This window comes from Poecilia mexicana, unplaced genomic scaffold (genome assembly GCF_051168715.1).
Source record: "Poecilia mexicana isolate PSO_F unplaced genomic scaffold, ASM5116871v1 scaffold_19, whole genome shotgun sequence".
NCBI classification, from domain to species: Eukaryota; Metazoa; Chordata; class Actinopteri; order Cyprinodontiformes; family Poeciliidae; genus Poecilia; species Poecilia mexicana.
In genome coordinates, this window is record NW_028263388.1 from 1,737,281 (window position 1) to 1,752,890 (window position 15,610).

General features: G+C 37.8%; 2 protein-coding genes across 2 annotated transcripts; one reads left to right on the forward strand and one right to left on the reverse strand.

The window, feature by feature from the left end:
- Nucleotides 1-747: 747 nt before the first annotated feature.
- On the forward strand, nucleotides 748-9,666 carry LOC106907648 (interleukin-21 receptor). The gene is made up of 8 exons (XM_014973455.2): nucleotides 748-885; nucleotides 3,810-3,930; nucleotides 4,006-4,190; nucleotides 5,060-5,214; nucleotides 6,529-6,712; nucleotides 6,789-6,888; nucleotides 6,981-7,059; nucleotides 7,773-9,666. Exons 1-8 carry the CDS (start codon nucleotides 786-788, stop codon nucleotides 8,229-8,231), a joined length of 1,383 nt encoding a protein of 460 aa, XP_014828941.2. The 5' UTR covers nucleotides 748-785; the 3' UTR covers nucleotides 8,232-9,666.
- ube2ib (ubiquitin-conjugating enzyme E2Ib) lies at nucleotides 9,662-15,257 on the reverse strand. Its single transcript, XM_014973458.2, has 7 exons — nucleotides 15,100-15,257; nucleotides 13,658-13,733; nucleotides 13,494-13,577; nucleotides 13,190-13,262; nucleotides 12,522-12,631; nucleotides 12,365-12,444; nucleotides 9,662-10,450 (listed from the first exon to the last, which is right to left on the reverse strand). The coding sequence occupies exons 2-7, from the start codon at nucleotides 13,721-13,723 to the stop codon at nucleotides 10,387-10,389; spliced, it is 477 nt and encodes a 158-aa protein (XP_014828944.1). The 5' UTR covers nucleotides 13,724-13,733; nucleotides 15,100-15,257; the 3' UTR covers nucleotides 9,662-10,386.
- Between the last annotated feature and the right edge of the window lie 353 nt (nucleotides 15,258-15,610).

Here is a 15,610-nt window from a genome sequence, read left to right on the forward strand (position 1 = left end):
GCATTTTTTGGTGTTTATGTTTCAGGTAAACTTAATGTTTTTGTTCTATTTATTTCCACTGGCTGTTATTCTGACTGAACAGATTAAAGTTGATTTTCCATGTTTCAGCGCTGAACTCCTGCAGTTATCAAATAAATGTATGATTCAGTTCATCTGTTTGTGCTTAAAAAAAGAAAAGTTTTAAGTCACTTCAGCTGCTGTTTTTTTATCGATCGGCCGATAGTAAACCTCAGATATCGGTATCGGTATCAGAAGTGAAAACAGCAGATCGGTGCGTTCTGAAACAAAGTTACGTTTTCTAGCAGAAAATCAGTTTCTGTGATTAAACCTGTTAAATTTTTAGTTTCCTCCAGTGGAAAGTGAAACGACGCTCAGCGCTGGCTGTTCGCTTCTTCAGACGGTAACATCTATCGTGACACGTTTCGTTTCATCTCTGCATGTTTATCAGCGCAGTGATCAAAACCAGCCTCACCACATGGTGAGTATGGCATGAAACCGTCCGTACAGTCCCACCAACAGAAGCATCCACGATTCACAAGCATTCATCTAATGGGAGAAACCCAGCAGCCTGGATGTTCACTGATGAAGTCAGGCTTTCTGTTAAACCTGAGGCTCATTTTACACTTCAGCTGCTTTTAGAATAAAACAACAAAACAAACAACATCCTCTTTGAGTGAAGCAGGCGATTGGTGAGAAACGGATCCGCCTCTTGCTGTTTGCTTTAAAGCTGCTGCTGCTAACCTCAGAGAGCGCAGAGATCTCAGCCGGCGGCGGCACAGCGGCTGATGATGATGATGATGATGGAGCGCCGGCCTCCTCTGAGGATGAAGCTGCTGATCCTGACTCTCCTCCGCTCCACCTGGTTGCTAGGAGACCCGGCTGCAGGTTTCACTCTGTTTACTACCAACAGAAAAACTTCATTAGCTTCAGCAGATCAAAGTTTTAAAGCTTTAAAAATTAGATTTCATGTTTTATGAGAAACTAATGAACTGTTTTCTGCTAAAAACACAAATTTTAAAAAGTATTTCTGATCTAGTTTCTAAGTATCTTCAATAAGACAAAATGGAGAAATATTAGTTAGTTTTAAGTCAGTAATTCCTCAGTAATAATTACACTTTAAAAATGTTTTTCCACTGTAAAAAATGAAATAATCTGCCAGTGGAACTGGAACCTTTTGATCAGTTCTAAGTAATTACTGATTTAAAATGCTTTTAGCTTAATTTTTTTAATATTTCACACACTAAATGTACTTAAAAAAGCATTAATATGCGCATTGGAGGCCGTTTCAGAAGCTAACACTCAGCTTCCTTATCAGCACTGCAAAAACACAAAGTCTTACCAAGTAATGTTAGTCTAGTAGCTACTGCAAACATCTCAGCACAATAAAAATAAACAAAATAAACTTACAAGTAACTTTTCAGTAAGATACAGGAGCTTGTTTAGAGTTAATAATTCTTTAATATTGATTATAAAAAGTTCTGGTTCCACTGGCAGATTATTTCACTTTTAAGATTATATATTTTCCATATTATAAATGAAATAACCTGCAAGCAAAACCAGTCATTTTTATCAATATTAACAAACTATTGACTTAAAACAAGCTCCCGTTTGTTGAAAATGTAACGTAATTTTGTCGTATTTCAGGCGCACTGCGATGCGTCCACTGATCTAAACCAGTTAGTTTTTACAGTGCATTTTACTGGGGGGAAAAGCACGAATCCTGAACTTTGAAACTTTCTGTAATGTTTTGTTCCAATCAGATAAAACAAGCTGCTTTAACTGGTGAAACTTCATTTTTTAAATTATTTTTGTTTTATTTCAAGATATTTGCACCAGAAATTAGGCCAAATATTCTTGGATTAATTTATTTTTTTGCACTTTAGCTGTTTCCTCTTCAAATGAAGAGAATCTCAGTAAAAACTCTGAAACGGTGGCTGTAAAGGCCCCTGGTGGCTTTGATAGTTTGATCTTGTATTATTTTTTCTGAGCAGTGGCTGTGAACGTCTCAGCGTCTGACTTTTCACACGTCTGACGCCTCGGTCAGGCAGAATAAAACACTTTGGTCTATTTCAGACAAATATAACAACGCGCAGCTGAAACAAAAACAAACTCAACCCAGAAATTATTAATAAATCGCTCGGTTACAACGGCTCTAAAATCCTCTCAGCGTTTCTGTGTCTGACGTCAGAAACTGAAACAAACAGAAGATGAGAAGAAAATGGTGATAAAATCATGTTTCTGGTATTTTACTGAAGTTTTAGCACCATTTGAAAAAGTATTTACTGGATTTATTTTGTTTTTGTCACTTCAAATCAACAACCCAACTCTGACTGAGTTTCAGACCATAAAAAAATAACCTGAGTGACTAAAAACAGCAGATTCACAGCAGACTGTGTCGTTAAGTCATGACCTCTGACCTATGCTGAGGCATTAGGCCTGCAGAGCTTCAGATGTTGCTTAAAGATCTGAAACATGAGACAAAAAAGCTTAAAACAAAAGAAATTAAAGAAATGGAGCGAAAACTTTACTTCCTGTTCGTCAATTTCAGCAACATTGAACCGAGTTATAAAAGCTAAAATCCACTTAAAACTTCCTCTGAAAACGCTTCTAAATGTAATATTTTAAACACCAACATCAATCAATCAATCAATCAATCAAATTTTATTTGTATAGCACATTTCAGCAGCAAGGCCTTTCAAAGTGCTTTACATAATTAAAATAAAAACAGCATGTAATAAACAGTGAGAAAGAGATTTTGAAAAAAAAAAAGATAAAAACATTAAAACCCTTTTAGGACTTCAGTTAAACGTCGCTTAACTGGGACGTTTTCCGGGGGGCTTTACATCATTAAAACGTAAACAGTGAGAAAGAGAAATAAAAAGAAATTAATAAATAGAAAACATTGAAGACATCAAACCCACTCTAACCCTAATTTAGCCATAAGCAGCTCTAACCAGGTGGGTTTTAAGTTGAGATTTAAAGGCTCTCAGTGTTTCAGCTGTTTTACAGTTTTCTGGAAGTTTGTTCCAAATCTGTGGTGCATAGAAACTGAAAGGTGCTTCTCCTCGTTTGGTCCTGGTTCATGCCTGAACACGCATTAATACGCACAGCAGAAGTCATGTTAGCGCTGAAGCTAATATTTATCGTCTTCCTTGTATTCGCTCTCTGCACTGAAAACCACTAAATCTTACCAAGTAATTATAGTTCAGTTTCTTGTGGAAATATCTTCATACAAATAAAATAATTTAAATTACAGATAACTTTTCATCTTGAGTCAATAATTCCTTAGTATTGATGAAAAAATAACTAGCTGTGAATGTGTGTAAATATATATTAGTAGGAAACTAATTATAACTTGTCTTATTTTAGTTGTGGAGTTTTGTTTACTAAATATAATAATAATAAAAATGATACTTTGCAGGCAATATTCACTTTTATTGTTTGTTTTGTTCTTCCTCTCAAATATTATTAATTATTTAGTAAGATATTTACTTATTTTTCAAGTAAAATGCTTTTTTGTTTTCCTTTTTTTCTTCTATAGAAAACTTTTGATGCAATTTTAAGTCCAAACAAATTATTTAATTTCAAATTAAACCTCCAAATGACAGCAGATTATGGGATCTCTGTGACAGATTAAATTCAAACATTAAAAATCATAAATCAGCATTTTTACCTGCCGAAAACTGCTTTTTATTTTAAGATAATGAAAGGAGAATAAACTCAGGAATGTTCCAGAAATGTCTGGATGGGATTAAGATCACTGAGATTAACTGAAACTGATCAAAATTCACATCTGCCATCTTTTCCAGACACAGATTATAATCTGGATTGTGTGAACAATTATCTGTTCACCCTCAACTGTTCCCTGAACGCCTCACTACCAGCCAGCAACCAAACCTACTGGCTGAAAGTCATCAGCGATTTGGACCAGTAAGGCGGATTAACGCCAAACAGCCTGTTGCCCGTAGCAACGGCGGCCATTACATTTTGGTTTCTTCTCCACAGGACAGAGTATAAATGTCTGCTGAAAAACACGACGGCTGGCTTCTTCTGTTCGCTCGACAGATCCCTGATGCCCTACAACGAAACGGAAAAATTTTCAGACGATGAACATTTTGAGATTTCTTTGTGTAAAAACCACAATGAGATCTGTGAGTTACTGAAGGAAGATTATGAGCCGGAGTTACACAGTAAGTCGGGATTATTTTAACTAATTTTATCACAACACCAAACCTTTTCGATTTTACTGGCGTCGTTTATGGCAGAGCAACACAAAGCAGAACAGAAATATACGACGCCGTATTAGAGACACTGAGGACAGTTTTCTGGGAGTCAATTTCTCCCAAAAAATCTCTGAAAATTTTAGATTAATCTCAGATATTTTATAGAAAAAAGGTGAAAATTCCTGAACTCCAAAAGTGGAAACTGCAAGAAAAAAAACACTGGAAATTTCTGAGTTTATTTCCACTAAAATTCTGAGGCCAAAGTCTGAATTTTATGAGAAGAAAACTCAAAATTAATCTCAGAAACCTCATGGAAAAAAAAATATTTTTGAGTTTGAAAAGTTGAACATTTGTCAGAAAAAAAATCAGAAACTTTCAAGAAAAAAAAAAACATTGAAACCTTTAAGTCTGAAAAGTTGATAATTTGCACACAAAAAAATGTGAAATTTCAGTGTTTCAAAAGTTTTTGATTCTCTAGTTTTTTTCCAGGAAATTTCTGAGATTAATCTAAAAATTTTCTCAGATGTTTTTTTACTTTTGGGACCCAGAAACTCATCAAATGATAAAAATGATTTAAAAAAAATCTCCTATTAAACACCATTTCTATCATTTATTATTTTGCTTAAATTATTAATTCACATCTTTTAATGCATTTATAAAAAGGCTTAAGTGATTGAATGAAAAATCTCCAGAATGTACCAATTTTTTATCCAATTAATCAATTAATTGTCAGAATAATTGGTAGAATAATCATTATTGGCTGTCCTAAGTGAAAGGTCAACATGCTGCTCTACCTGTGACAGCTCAGGTAAAACCTGCTCTGTTTCCTCCGTCAGTCAAGCCCAGCGCCCCCTGCTGCCTGGAGGTCAGCCACAACGCCACCCGACTCCGCTTCACCTGGAAAAGCACCTATGAGCGTTTCTCCAGAATGGGGCTGAGAGAAAACCTGATGTATCAGCTGCAGATCCACAAGATGGCCGACAAACACCGGGTGAGATCATCATCATCTGGGCCTAAAATCAGCCATTATTAGTTATTAATTACTGAGACAATACATCAATGAAATGAAATGAAATGAAATTTTATTCGAACATGATACAAATATAAAAATAAAATAGTGCACAGTAACAAGAAGTGCATAAGAAAGAAGAGAAAATACAGATTTTTTTGTTTCAGTTAACATATCATGCTCAAAATGGGGTAGGAAGAAGTGAGAACTTATAAACTCCTACCCCCTAAACACTTGAAACTTTAGAGTCCTACTGTCATTAAAAAAATCAAAATCAAAGTGGCAGTCAGAAGTAACAGTTACTAATATTTACCTATACATTTTCCCATTTTATGCTGGTTTGTCTTTCTAAACCCTTACACCAAGTTATCTGCAATACACACCTTATTGCTTTCCATCACCCGTATGTGTATCTATTGAAAATTACCTCTTTGTACTTTCTTTTGAATTGTGTTAAACTATTGCTTTGTTTTAAATCTTCATGTAACTTGTTCCATAACTTTACACCTTTAATTGAAATACAGAAGCTTTTTCTTGTTGTTCTAAAATTGCGGACAATATATATCACGATAGACACATGATCAATATCAATAGAAAATATGTCTGATAGAATATTTAATACATAGAACATTCCAGGTTGGTAAATCAACTAACTCACTCGCTCTTTGGTTGCCTGGCAACAACCTGCTGGGTAAGAAGCAGTTTCAAGTTCCCCCAAACTTCGGTTACCTAGCAACGACCTGCTGAGTAACTGGAGCAGTTTCAAATTCCCCTCTTTGCCTCATAACTGCTAAAAAAAATGAAAAGCAAAATGGAGGGAAAACTGGATAAAACAGCAAAGTTCATCAGTATTTCTGATAATTAAAACAAAAAAAAACAAATAAATAATTATTGATAAACTGATATGAAACGCTTATATCGCGATACGTTTTTCAGCCATATCGTCCAATAACCGAAAGAAAAAGATAAACTTGTCGTAGTTTCAGATTGTAACTATGGCAACACAAGAATCAAACAATGAAGATTATTCTTTACAACACACATTTCCTTTAAAACTTAAATTTTAAACAATTCAACATATTTTAATGAAGCTTTTCTGAAAAAAATTAATCATATTTAATAATAATCTGATTCTCAATAAAGTTTTACAGCTGTAATCTGTGTCCAGTGTTGATGTACGGAACCCCATTGGGTCCAAACGTTTCCTCCAGGTTTTATTTATCCTCTCATTTCGGTGAAATGTGATGTTTCGGATCTGCAGGATGACTGGATTCTTCTCGCCTGCTTGTTTTTTAGCTAGAAGCTCGTAACATCACCATCAGCAGCGTCAGCACAACGCACTCTGTGGAAGACGAGCACTTTGAGCCCAGCACCGAGTACGCTGCACAAGTGCGGTCTAGTCCAAACCAGGTTCACTACCAGGGCCAGTGGAGCGACTGGTCCTCTGCGGTTCAGTGGAGGACGGAGCCGGCCGCTGATGGTCAGATTAAATGAAGACCGTAGAGCAGAAACGTTCCCGTCGGTTGGTTTTTATGGGTCTTCTTGTGTTCCTGCAGCTTTTAAGGAAAACGAATTCATTTTCAACCTGCCTTTGACATTCGGCCTGTTATGTGCTCTGGTGGTTCTGGTGCTGGTTTGTTACGGTTCAGTCAGAAAGTAAGGCTCTCCTCATTCTGAATTACTAAAAATGTTATTTTTTTAAATCGTTTATGAAGACATTTTTCTAAAAACGGAACATTTTGACCCAGGTGGAAGCGCAGCACCTTCATCCCGACTCCTGCTCCGTATTTCCACAGCCTGTACAAAGACTGCCAGGGAGACTTTAAGGTAATCCAGAGCCACCGCCGATAAACTGTTTCTGCTACTTGTTTCAGTTCCTTTTAATGGTAAAATTGTCTTTTAAGTATCTTTGCTCTGTGGATAATTCATCCAATTAATTGTGATTAATCAATTATTCAAATACTTGCTATTTAAAGTAAAGATAAAAGACAACATAATAAAAGCCGTAATTAAGCTAAAACTTGACAAAAATATAGATTTTGGATTTAACATGAATTAATGTTCAGTCCAGATCTTTTCTCATGTTGATGTCAGAAGAATCATTTCATCCTTAAACGAGCAAGAACTCATTAGAGGAATGCTGTTATTTTATTTTAGGCAATGTTTATTTTCTTATTTAAAAAGGGAAATAAATTATTTATTTGGGTTTTTAAATTTATTTTTAGTATTCTACAAAGTAAGCTTAAGCCATTAAATAAAGAATTTGCATAATGTGCCAATTAATCAGCAGAATAATAGAAAAAAATAACCTATTATTATGACTATTTGATTAGTCATCAGAATAATTAAAAGAATAATTGATTGTTCTGACATTAATCAATCAATCATCAGAATATTTGTAAGAATAATCAATTTAAGCTATTATTCTGGTGAGCAATTTTTAGAACAATAGATTAATCTTTAGAATAACAAATTATTCTGACGATTAATCGATTAATCAGAATTTTAAAAAATTAATCGAGCTCCTTACCGTCCGGCAGAGCTGGGTGCTCACGCAGGAAAACGCGGCCGACGTGCTGAAACCAGAGGAGGCGCTGCAGGTCGACAGCCTGGTGGAGTGCATGCCGGTCCAGGACTTCCAGTTCGACCAGTACCCGGCCCAGTTCCAGCAGCACTTCATGGAGAACCGGGCCTACAGCAACATGTCGTCATCAGTGGACGTCCTGAGCATGCGGGAGTCGGTCTGCGGCTGCGCGGCCCCGCTGCTGGACCAGCGCCTGTCGGCGCGCAGCCTGAGCGGCTACTGCCGGTCCTGCAGCCCGGCGCAGGACTCCGGCTGCTGGCTCTGCAGCGACACCTCCCTGGAGAAGGAGTCGTCCTGGTACTGCAACGAGTACTGCACTCTCAGCTGCCTGCAACAGGCCGGCTGCGCCGCGGCGGGTTGCCATGGAGACCTGAAGGCCCAACCGCGCTTCTCCGACGCTGGGATGGAGGGATAAACCCAACAGTTATGAGCTCCATAAGCAAAACCCTGAAAAATATTCACTTCAGCTTTATGGCATCCTGTGGTGCATTCACTCATAAGCAGACCTGCAGCTGCAGCTCAGCGCCTGCAGGGGGCGACTCCAGGTAGTCGCTGTAAAAACGCTTCAGTCCGGTCAAAATGACAGGAGAGCAACTCTTAGTTCTCAAAGATTCTCAATTAGATTTACATATGGACTTTGACTAGGCTGTTCTGACACATATTCAAAGTGGGGCGCAAGGGCCATTTACAGCCCAGGACTGATATCTTACGGCCCCCACTGCTGACTACGATTCAAATATAAATTAGGACAAAACTATGATTTTTAAATTAAAATCTACTTGGATACAACAGAAAGCGATTGTAATTTCTTTCTGTTGTCATGGTGATTAGGATCACGTCTACTAAATTTAATTGAGTTTATTTACCTACCACCGATTCACAACAAATGTAGTCTCAAGGTGCTTTAGAAAAAAAAAATTCATACATGTTTGAGAAATCCATTAATCTCCATGGCAACCATTCAGCTGTTCAAAACGCCTGGGAGGACCTAGCCCCGCCTTTAAATCGCAGCTCCTCCCCTACTCAGATCCTTCAGACTAGCTCAACATAGGAGCTGCTGCTCAGAACAACGCTGGTAGAAACATTAATAGAGGAGCCATTTTGGGATGACTTCCTGAAGGCAGAGCTTCAGAAAGAGAAGTTCTTAAAGAGACAGAGGCCCAAATTCCAGGTGTTAAATTAGGAAGTCAATTTTCTTGAGTTATATTTGATATATAAACCCTTTTTTATAACTTAAACAGTTAATTATGCTGTAAAATGACACTATATATCTAGAAAACACATGGCACTGCCCCTTTAATAACTGAAATAAAACAATTCAAATGGGAGAGTAGTAGAAGAAAGTCAGGAAAGAAAGCAAGAAATATGGCCGCTCCTTGGCTCAGCAGCAGTAAGTTGTGGCAGAAACATATTTTAGATATAAAATGTTTCAAGCAGGACCTGAAACTCTAACCTGAACAAATTAAGTTACGTTTGTTGAAAGTGAAGCAAAAAGTTTGTATGCACCAACACAAACGTCTACATGGGCGCCGCCATGTTGGAAACCCGACTTCGTTAACCGGAACGCAGTTACCATGGTGACCACATTTGTACCCAGCATTAGCTCTAGCCATCTTCCCATCCACTCAGCATGATGCTGCCACCAGTTTCACTGCTGATTTTTTCAGGGTTGAAATGAAAAAGTTTATGGTTTTAATGAGGTAAAATAAAAACATTTAAGCTTCTTTAGGGATTTGTAAAGCTACTCTACAAGTTTTATTTTATTTCATGTATTCTCACAGCTTTTGTACTGTATAATTTTATGGCACTGATAAAATTGATTGCTTGAATAAAGTAATAAACAACTTGAAGGTTTTATAGAAAGTTTTATTAAGCAAACACATACATGAACAAAGCACCATATAACCTTAAAGTACAGAAGTAAGCCTACCTGCCTCAGTTACTGCGGCCATTTTTACGTATCCCATAGCAACACTCTGAATAACAAAAAGCCAAGGCAGCAGATCTATCGTATATTACAGCATGCTGAATAGAAAAACCTGGGAAAGAAAATTAGACTGGACCATCTAGAGACACTAGTGGGATACAACAGTATAAAAGTGCCATTCATTATACAGCAGATCAAATACTGACAATGAAATAAGCAGATTTTTACATTAAATTTATGGAAAACAAAATAAAGGAAGAGACCCTGTAAAAGAGCAAAAAAAAAATTAAAATAAAACAAAACAAAAAAAGAAAGACTTTTACTTCCATGAACATGGATGACAGACGGCTCGCGTGGAGTTGATGGAGAAACCGAAGCTGCGTCCCTTGCACCACATAAGACAACGTTTAAAAAGAAACGAGCGTCCCCTCCCGGCGCCGCGCCGCCCGGCGGGTCAGAACCAAACGGACAGGCGAAGGGGGAACGGATGGCACAGAATGTGGAGTTTAAATACGAGTCTGTAAGCGAGTCCCGGTGTGAGAGGGGCACATTCATGGAGGCCGGGCGGGGGCGGGGCGCTTCTCCTTAAACCCGTTCCTTCAGCCGCAGCGGGCCGGGCCGGGCCGGGCCAGGCCGGCGCCTCTTACGACGGAGAGTACTTCTTGGCCTGTGCTCGAACTCTTTTCTCATATTCTACTCTGTTTTGGCTGAAACGAAAGAAATTACAGAGAAAATCAATCAGAATTACGTTTAATTTGATCGTCCTGGACAATAAGTCAATAATAATCAATAATATATATGGTGATAGAAACAAGATCAATATCAGTAGATAAAGCATCTAATGTAAAATGTAGAATATTCCAGGCTGGTGGAATCAACCCACTCGCTCCCTCTCTGGTTGCCTGGCAACCTGCTGGGTAATAGGCAGTTTCAAGTTCCCCCAAATCTCTGTTACCTAGCAACTACCTGCCTAACTGGGCCTGAATCAGTTTCAAGTTCCCCCACTTCGCCTCAAAACTTTAAAAATAAAAACAGCTTGGAGTATTTAAGATATTTAACACAAAAACTAATCAATAATTATTGACATCGACTGATATGACAGGCTAATATCATGATACGTTTGTCCTGCACAGTTCAAGCACTTTTATCATTTCCTGATTGGATCAAAACATTTCATAAAGTTTCTAAGTTCAAAGTCTTTTCCTGTATTTTCAAGGTGAATTTTTCTAACTTCATTTCGGAAATAAACACAGCAAAAATTAAACGTTGAAGTATTTTAAATCTAGTTTATACTGCAAACATCTGTTCACTTAATTTAGACAAAACTAACTGATAAGTAACTTTTCCGTAACAAACAGGAGCTAAAAATCATAATAATAATAATATTGATGAAAAAGTAACTAGTTATAAGTGAAATAATCTGCCAGAACAAAAACATTTTAATTTATTAAAAAGAAAAAATGAACCAGATTTTATTCGGAGATCCAGAACAGAACCGGAGTCCTACCAGCCCGAACCAAAGAAGTCATCTGGACTCCAGATGAGGGGTGTCCAAAGTGTAGTCCAGGGGCCATTTGTGGCCCTTGAAATTATTTTGTTTGGCCGTTGACAAGTCAAGAGTGGTAAAAAAAAAAGGCCAACAAAATAGAAAAGAATGGATGACCAAAAAATCTGCCGCAATAAATTCTACTGATAATAAAATGTCCCAGAAGTTATTCTGATAAATAATAATGTTTTGAAACCATTTTCCAGCAACATAATGATAATAATGCAAGAAGACATTCTCACAGATCAATAAACTTTAAATTCTAATGAACATTTAACAGTGGAAGACATTTTAAATATGCAAAATAAATAAACAGAAACAACAAATAAAATGAATTATGAAGTCTCTGGGAACAGAGACTTAAACTAAACCTTGAGATCAAAACACTGGAAACCAGAGAACCTGAACCTTCAGAGCCACATAAAGACGGTTACAAAATCGGCCTTCTGACACCTGGAGAACATTTTAAGATTAAAGGTTTGAAACATCCAGAGAAACTCATCCATCCGTCGCATTTATTACTGCAACAGCGTCGGTATAGGTCTGACTAAAATAAACTAAATCCTCCGGCTGCAGCTGATCCAGAACGCTGCTGCTGGAGTTCTGACTAAAACCAGGAAAATGGAGACACCACCCGGCTCTACAGTCCTTCAGAGAACAGACTTTAAACTACAGCTGGTAGTTCATAAATCACTGAACGAATTAAAGATCAGCTGCTGCTGGATCAGCCGTCCAGACCTCTCAGGTCTGATGGTTCTGGTTCTGCTCTGCATCCAGAACCAGAACCAAACATGGAGAAGCAGCATTCAGATTGTATGAGCCACAAATCTGGAACAAACTTCCAGTAAACAAACAGCTGAAACTCTGAGTTCCTATGAATCCAGACTAAACCCAGCTGGTTGGAGCTGCTTTTGATTCATAAACAGATTAGATTAATTTTAGTCTGGATTAGAACCTTTTCATTCATTTTGCTGCTGTAATCTGATGTTTGTTCATCCTGTTTTTATAATTTAAAGCACGTTGAGCTGCCTGGAGCTAAAACGATCTATAATAAAGGTGAAGTTCAGCTGCTCACCAGTAGATCGTGTACGCCTCTGCTTGGGCTGGATCCTGGATATTTGGCTCGTTTAGGAGTTCCTGGATACCTAATAAGATCTAAACAGCAGTAATAAACATTAATCAGTTTTAAATATTCAGGATGTAATACTTATGTTTGTGGTAATAATGCTGACCTGCTTTATTGTGATGGCGGGTCTCCAGTCCTTGTCCTCCTCTAGAATGGATAGGCATACTGTCCCTGACGGGTAAACGTTGGGATGGAAGAGCGGCGGCTCAAATTTACCTGGCAGGAAAACAAAACGCTTTACTGCCAGCTGGAAACATTCAGCTCCAATCCTGCATGTTTAACAATCTCTTTCAGTTCAAAATGACTTTCGTTAAAAAGTGACTCAATGAAACCATAAAATAATTATAATAATCTCAGGATTATTACATCTCAAACTATTAAAAGCTAGAAAGTTACTTGAAAGAATATTTGATTACTAAAAGTATTTGCATCCCCAACTAAGATAATGAAAGCAAAACAGGAAAATCCAAATCTTCCAGACTCAAACCTATTCCAGATTATTTTGTTTAAAAAAGTATAAATTTAAAAAAAAAAAAAAAAAATTAAGTTTCTATGGCGATTTTCCATTTCAAATACCCAGAATGGAAACTATTTAAATTAACTTTCTGACTTTCTAGGAACCTTGGAATCTAATAATTGTTGAATTTTTTAAAATTCTGTTAACGATTTGCAAATAAAAACTGAAATTTGTCTGGATTTCAGTGCAAACAGCCGGGCGCGGTGCCGCTCTGCTGTTTGCTCTTCATCAGGGTCACAGCAGGTCGCAGGACTCACATTTTGGAGGCGATGACGGGTAATCGTCCTTGAACAACATCCGCAGTTTGAACAAACCTCCTTCCCACGGAGTCTGGGAAGAGACGGAGCCGTTAGTCAGCGCAGCAGGACGCGGGCGGCCATTTTTACAGCAGATTTAATCCATTTGGAAGCAGAAACATTCACTGATCTGCGTCTGATGATTGTTAGCCTCAAGTTTTAAATAAAAGAACGGTTTAATAATTCATGCAACCAACACAGGAGAGAAAAAAAAAGTTTTTCCTGTGGGAATTCTCTACCGAGTAACAACAACAGGAGAGTTTACCCCTTTTTTCCCAGGAATGGCACATTCCCAGTTCATGAGATTCATGGTTCCATCTGGGTTTTTTGTTGGAACGGCTACAAATCCCTGGAAAAAGAGAAATTAACCAGAATTAATACGAATCAGGACATGAAACTCAACAGGTGAGTTTTCTGAGAGGGACTTACAAACGGATGGTCCTTCCGCCATGCCTTGCGCTCCTGTGCAAGCCGGCTCAATGCAATGCCTGACATTTTTAGACTCCTGGAAAAACATGTAAAGAAACATTTATTAGCAACTTTAACAAGAGTAAAAAGTAGGAGCAGGGTGTAAAATTATCTCAAATTAATAAACAGATAACAAAAGAGCATTAAGTGAGGCTTTTCCAGGACATTAATGTGCTTTTATGAATCTTTTGAGTCTAATAGAACTGGAAAGGTTGTTCTCCTACATTTTATTCGGTTTCTTTAAACAAAATATACATTTTTCTCCTTGGAGAAAAAGAAATGAATCTACACTGGAACCGGCTCAATGGGAATACTGGTGCATCGTTAAAGTAAATACTGCTGGTTTAAGTGCTGAGTCTTAGTTTTTATGCATTTAATTTATAACAAAAACATTAAACTACTTAAATATCTGATCACAGATCAGAGAAACTGTCTAAAGATTTATATGTTTTGATAAACATATTCCAGTGGCTTTTAAAGTTTATTACTTAGTACATATTTACATCTTTGTGTCCATTTAGATGTTTTAATGACACATTTACAGTTTGATTTAATTTGTTGATAACCTGCCAGTCTGCTTTAAGGCCGTTCAAAACATTAAATTAGTATGCTCTGATGGCATGTCGCCATCTCTATAGCAACGGCGGTTAAATAAGATAAAGTAGCAACAAAATGTTAACAGTTACTCCAAAGAATCAGCACGCCGTCTACTAGCTTCATACAAAGCTTCACTGTTGTTAAAGTTAAAAACTGGCGGTTTTTTATTGGCTTTTAGGCTGAGAATGACCGAAAGCAGCGTTTTTATCCGACATGTCTGGAAAGCTAGCCAAGTTAGCCGGTGGTTAGACCTGAACCGGAAATGTTTTCCGCTAAGTTTGGAGCATAAAAACAGACAAAATACTTTGACTTTGGTGTACAGTTTGAATTTTTAACTCACTGATTTGTGTTGTCCAGGTAAAGTTACCCTAAAACATTCACAAACTGACCGCCAATGCTAATTGATTAGCATGCTACCCTGTTAGCTTGATAAGCTAACTCATGTGCGCCAGAATTGTGCTACATCCAAACAGGCGCTGGCGCAGTTAGCGTCTGCCACGGCCTGATGCAGCACAAAAAATGCGCAACTGCACTTGATTTAGACCATTTAGGACGAGCGGAAAGTAATCACTGCCATCCACACGGCACAAAAACCCGTTTATAACCCCGTTTTGCTGGAAAAAATAGGAAGAAAAGCACCGAAGATTTAAACATGTCGCAAAGCGTTAAAGAATAAAGACAAAGAGCTGAAAGGCGCACATTTATGCGTTACCAAACTAGCGAAAATGGCGCAAAGTGAAGGGGGCGAAAATATCACGATACACGACAAAGAAGCGGAGATAAAAGCCATCTGGGTCGGTTCCTACCTCTCTCAGTACGGCTGCACTGGCTCTGCTAATTAAGCGAAATGAATTAATGGAGCTCGGATCCCGTTAAACCCGATAAAGTTTCCCTCCCGAAAAAATCCACCCGCTCCGAGTCGAGCCTCAAATAGCGACACCACGCAGTCATCCGCACCTCACTTCCGGTTTGGTTCAAATACTCCCTCCAGGAGCGCTTTCCTCCTCATTTGTTTTTTGTTTTTTTTAATTATCCAAACAGAGGACGACTAAAAGGCTGTTGCTTGTTCGCTCATGTTTTGCGACAGTTTAATACATACATCAATACACAATGATTCATACCAACTTTAATTTTGTAGGTAAGAAAATGCATAAGGGATTATATTTATTTTGTATTCGTTATGGTTGACGTATACATTTGTAAATTGTTCAACCTTTTATGTCGAGTAAAGGGTTTCATTCTGTTCAGTCAACAAAAAGGCGCAAAGTGTCTCTTTGATAGAGCTTGGAAGGTTTCTATCTTGTTCCGTGTGTCGTC